This window comes from Armigeres subalbatus, chromosome 2 (assembly GCF_024139115.2).
Source record: "Armigeres subalbatus isolate Guangzhou_Male chromosome 2, GZ_Asu_2, whole genome shotgun sequence".
NCBI lineage: Eukaryota > Metazoa > Arthropoda > Insecta > Diptera > Culicidae > Armigeres > Armigeres subalbatus.
In genome coordinates, this window is record NC_085140.1 from 313,968,676 (window position 1) to 313,974,464 (window position 5,789).

The 5,789-nt window shown below is 39.6% G+C and overlaps 1 protein-coding gene across 1 annotated transcript; it reads right to left on the minus strand.

Moving 5' to 3' along the window:
* Positions 1–2,096: 2,096 nt before the first annotated feature.
* LOC134216757 (S-phase kinase-associated protein 1-like) lies at positions 2,097–2,935 on the minus strand. The gene has a single exon (XM_062695570.1). The coding sequence runs from the start codon at positions 2,861–2,863 to the stop codon at positions 2,363–2,365; it is 501 nt and encodes a 166-aa protein (XP_062551554.1). The 5' UTR covers positions 2,864–2,935; the 3' UTR covers positions 2,097–2,362.
* Positions 2,936–5,789: the final 2,854 nt, after the last annotated feature.

The following is a 5,789-nucleotide window of genomic DNA, read 5'->3' on the forward strand; positions in this document are numbered from 1 at the left end:
TCAAAAGGGTCGTAAGCCTCCTTTTAAGAGGCTCGGAAGCCTCTTGTCAAGAGGCTCAGATGCTTCCTTTCAACAGGTTTGGTAGAATCACTTCAAGAAGCTCGGAATTCTTTCAAGTGGTTTGGAAGCCTCCTTTCAAGAGGTTTAGAAGCGTCCTTTCAAGATGCAAAAGGAGCCTCCTTTTAAGTGACACGAAAACTACCCTCAAGCTCAAGAGGTTCGAAATTATTTTTTCAAGATGATTGACTGTGTTGACCCGTACCTAAAGTACGCGAGATGGGGTACCTCAATTATTGCAAAAGTTCGAAGGGGTACCTCTCATGAAAAAGGTTGAGAACCGCTGCTCTAGAGAGTAGAAGGTTGAGGGTCTGATTCCCTCCAAGACACGTGGATTCTTTTTCGCAAAAACCTCTATAATAAAGAATGAAAAAAAGTCTGAGCCACGCATTTATCTATAAATTAGTATAATTAATGATATATTTTGGCTTTTTCAGTCTGATATATTCAAACGGTTTATATTCACATCGCCCGTCGTTTCTGCTCGTTTATTGGGTCTTTTTCAAGGGAAAAGCTGTCTGCCGTTTTTCGTACACTTAACGGCAGACAGCTTTTCCTTTGAAAAAGACCCAATAAACGGGCCGAAACGTCGGGCAATGCGAATATAAACCCGTTTGAATATATCAGACTGAAAAATTCAAAATATATCAATAAACATCCCAGTCGGACTATAATCAAGTATAATTAATATGAAAATTAGACACTAAATCACACCATTACTAGAGATCAGTTTATTTTTATTAAGTTATGTTAATAATAATAAGACAAATGAGCATAAACAACAAATGGCTAAAGCATAAAAAAAACCCTTGGCGTGCAGTGATCTATATCACCATAGAATATTATCCCTCACCAGCTGGGGCCATGGCAGGGAGTCTAGCTACGCTACTATGTTTATTAGGATTGTACGTTGGAAGTTAAAATAACTTGAACCTAACATATATTTTATTTTTTCCCATGCAGATTCATTCTTTCATAAACATAACTTGTTATTTAAACTGCACCCAAAATCGCTTCAAATTTTGGCAGGGTTCCTAAATTCTTTAAAAGACGTTAATGAAAAAGCTAAGGTTCTAGTCTACATGGAAATATTGCAATCGGGCTCTTTCGCCTATTCTATATTCCAAAATAATTATTATGTTGGTTTTGTGTGTTTTTCTGCCCCGCGGGAGCATGTCAACACTGTTCCTTATCATGACGCGCAACGTCCACAGCGGCCACACCGGTTCGGAGAATCAGCTATGAGGAAAAAATGGCTATTGCTTACACTTACTAGGGTAGGCGTATGTCGTCATGGTCATCAGCTAGCTGTTATGGATCATCGATAGCAAATATTGTTGCTACTGCAACGCCTCTGGCATGTCGGGTTTAATAGTGTAATTGCCTTTTCCTGTTGTGACGACGACGAACGGATGATGATGATGATCGGGCAGCTTGTGCGTGGTGACTTGAGTGTTGTCAGCGATGAACCCTCCTTGGCAATGCCACGCAATGGATGTTGAGCGAGGAGATTTTTTTCGCTGTCTGCTTGTATCGTCAGACTGATGTAGATTCTTTCATCCAATATGCACATTTCTTCCCCATATGGGAAATATCGCATGAAAGATTCCTTCACATCTGGTCTTGGCGTGGACAGCACACAGTGTTGCAGCGGAAATTGTCTGGAAAAACAGAGCGTCTAATTTCAATTTTTCCCACTGCGGTGCGCTAAACGAGGGAACGCTGTGTCTGTGCCTTGAAATGTAAGCAATAGGTATCGAGTCCGCGGGCTGATGGGACATCTGAAGCCGCTAACCCGAAGAAGGTGGAGTGCGTGTCTGCTGCTGATGGCGACAGACTGAGTGAATGCATCATTTACCTGCAATGATACTGGTCCGGCCGGTGCGGAGGCTGGACAGTGGACACATATGTATGTTCGTTTGCCATACCTATCGGTTTTGCGGACGGATGAAAAAGTGAATCGAATCAATTAATTACCATTTGACAGTTATAAATTTTATCTTTTTATTATTATTTCATTGAATAAATATGTGATAACAAGCGAATGGACTTGCACTCGCTGCTAATTGATGGCAACCGTCGATGCAAGAGGATGATTGAAAACGATACACTGCAGATTGGAGAATTGAAATGAAGATCGTAATATCTCCATGTGTGTTACGGTCTACTGCGGGTTATTTGTGAACAGCGATTTTTCAAAGATGGTTCATACAGCAATTTGGGATTAGTGTTTCTTCTTTCATTAATAATTAACGAAAACAGTTTTAATTTAAATACATTTTTTATTCTACTATATTAACCATCCTCAGTACTTCTCTTCACACCATTCGTTCTCCTTTCGAATTTGGTCTTCCTCCTCCGGCGTCAGATCATTTTCAATGTGAAACGTTTTCCTAATATGTTCGGGTGTCCTTCCCTTGATCATGTTGGCGATCGTTTTACAGGTCACATCCAGCAGGTCTTCAATATCCAAATAGTTGGCGGCCAATATCAGCTCGAGCAGCACTGCCTGATCGATACGCAGAAACTCGCGGTCCCAATCACAGATGTCGTCGGTGCGTCTATAAGGCTCGTTCGAATAATCCAGAACATCCAGCGGCGGTTTATCGTCTTTGTGAAAGTTGGCCCACTCGAGAACTTTCCGCAGTATGGAGGAGTGCACGTTTGGCAGAGGAACCACTTCGGCGTAGTTCTCGTCCATGCCCAAATCCTCCATCATGGTTTTTATGGTTCTGGAACACTTGGCAACACGGGTTTCGACCTCGAATATTTCACCATCAGCAGACTGTAGTTTCATGGTTGACATGTTTGTTGAGTAAGAAAAAGCTTTTGATGAACTAGGGGATGCAGATTAAATGTTATTGTGATATCATTTGTAAGATTTTGAAACTTTATATATACGACAGGTACATTGTAGGAGAACCATATATGTACCTAGGAATAGATTATTTGTACACAAGTTTCTCTGCGGAATCACACGAATGGTGATGGTAGGTATATTAATTTAGAAAATGAATATTTTCAAATTCCAACTTACTCGTACGAAAAGGACATACGTGTTTTCTTCAAAAACGATGGAAGAAGGCTGGCTTTCCAAACCAATCAACTCAGCTCGACGGGTTGAGGTTAGTTGTCACCGGCGATAATTTCTCAAATCTTTGACTCAAACGATAATAAACACAGAATTATCATTAAAATATAAACTTTACTTATACCAGCTAAATGTCCAGCTTTACTTATACCAGTCCCGGCCGAAACGTGAGGCAATGTAAATGTAAACCCGTTTGAATATTTTTCAGTCTAAAAAAGCCAGAACAAATATCTCAGTCGAACTATAATCGGTTAATTGAAAACTCAAAAGTACGCGTGTGAGTGTTGAACACACTCGATTTTTTGAAAATTTGATTTTTCTTACCCCTGCGAGAAAGGCACTATTTCATAGTCATACATTGTAAATATATTTTTTATAGGATTTCAGCATCTTGAATTCATATCATGTAACCATATAAATAACAATCGAAAAGGAGGAATTGGATAGTAAATTGTTTTGTGTTTCCTACACAGATGAAAATTATGAACGCTTATCAGTCAAACTGCAATACAAATTGTATAGGCAATAAATTGTTGGAACTTGCAGTACCTTTATATGCATCAGAGGCGCATCCACGTTCCGAGTCGTGGGTAGGACAAATGAAAAATGCCGATTTGGGCGGTAACATTAAGCGATTCATATAAATTCGCAGGTATTACAAACGTACTCCAGGGGTCCTCTATAGCCGTGCGGTAAGACGCGCGGTTACAAAGCAAGACCATGCTGAGGGTGGCTGGGTTCGATTTCCGGTGCCGGTCTAGGCAATTTTCGGATTGGAAATTGTCTCGACTTCTCTGGGCATAAAAGTATCATCGCGCTAGCCTCATGATATACGAATGCAAAAATGGTAACCTGGCTTAGAAACCTCGCAGTTAATAACTGTGGAAGTGCTTAATGAACACTAAGCTGCGAGGCGGCTCTGTCCCAGTGCGGGGATGTAATGCCAATAAGAAGAAGAAGAACAAACCTACTCCACTGCCGTAATCTGGCATAAAGTGAACCTACTCCACTGCCGTAATCTGGCATAAAGTGACGTATACGCAATTTTCCAAAAATAGTGTTAACGAGTAGTACAAAAGATATTTTAGTTACTAGATAAAGATTGTCGCTACTGTTCCCTTTGTTCTGCTGTCCGAAACATGTGTGGTACATACCTGTCAAATCGTATGGATTTTCCTTCTTTGACATTTAGCTCCCCTATCCTCGCCAGCAAAAGATGTTCCGGACAGCGACGACAGCGACAATCTTTATCTAGTAACTAAAATATCTTTTAGTAGTACTCATCGTACTCTTTAACAGAAAAATGGAAAACATGTATATTGTAAAATGGCGCATACGTCACTTTTTCAGATTACGGCAGTCCAGTAACATTTTGGTTTTATGCTGGTTTTATGAAGGTCATGGAAAGCAAATTATGGTTTGTTATTAAATTAAAAATGTTACTTGGGTAGACTATATTGTATGGAAGTAGCATCACTTCCATCCGTTTACACAAATAATGATTCTAGACTAATCACTATCTCTAAGATGGAAGCAAGGCATAGTCGAGTCATGTTCTTGTGAATGGTGGAGGGAAAAGAATTATTAATTGGGATATCTATACTTAGAAAGGAGCTACGTCTTCTCATCGGTGCCACGGGAGGTTATGGAACAGTTAGTGTGGTTTAACGGTAGGAATAGTTTTGGTAAAACGTGAAATACAAAAAAAAACTAAACCATACAGAATAGGAAAAGGTAAAGGCTGTGGTCGAACCCATGACTTCCTGCTTATAGGCGGAAATGATAGCCACTAGACCACTGAGCTTGTCTACGGCAACAATTCTGGTAATGAGAAATCGATGCACATTCTAACTATACTTAATACTATCACTGAAAGCATAACTGTTCCATGTTGATATGAAATCCATTTCGCTATGGGAAAGTTATGTTTGCCATTTAATCAATTTTAAAAATAATCAGAACTTGAAAAGTTCTTACGTCCAAAATATTTATATAGTTTGAGAAAATTTCCTCGATTTTTAGGCCAATAATTGCTTTTCCATTATCGATTACAGCTTCAAAAAGAAGTCAGGGGTCACAGAAATTTGAAACAATACTCATCTACCCAAAATCGCATGATTGCCAAAGAATCTGTTTTGGGAGCTCAGAATTCCTTACGGATCAGATTTAGAGCGGACTTCGGTATGTTTCTGGTTTCTGAAATTTCAATAGATCTATTAAGGTTTGAAGAAAAGTATTTCCGTGGGCTTCTAATAATCGTGCTTTATCATAACTTCTAAAAAAATATATTCGCAGATTTCTACAACTTCTATTTCACCTCGGTAAAACGTTTATAGTCTAAGAAGTAAAGTTTAGACATCTTTGAGCGCTTTAACCTTCTGCTAACACAAAATTTGTTACCATCGAATGACTTCATATGTTCTTACCAAAATCATGGGTAGGACAATTCTTTGACTGTCCCACCCAGAAAAAATCATGCATAGGACATGTCCTACCTGTCCCACCCACTCCCGGCGCCACTGATATGCATTATCTTTCGTGTAAATTTAAACAACTTTTCCTGTCTGTGTGGACAAGCTACCTCGCCAGGCGATAACACGACCCATCGCGTACACTGGGGCCGCTTTTACGCGGAAAAAAT

Coding starts and splice junctions, on each gene's coding strand:
- LOC134216757 (XM_062695570.1), bottom strand. CDS start 2,863: ATGTCAACCATGAAACTACAGTCTGCTGATGGTGAAATATTCGAGGTC.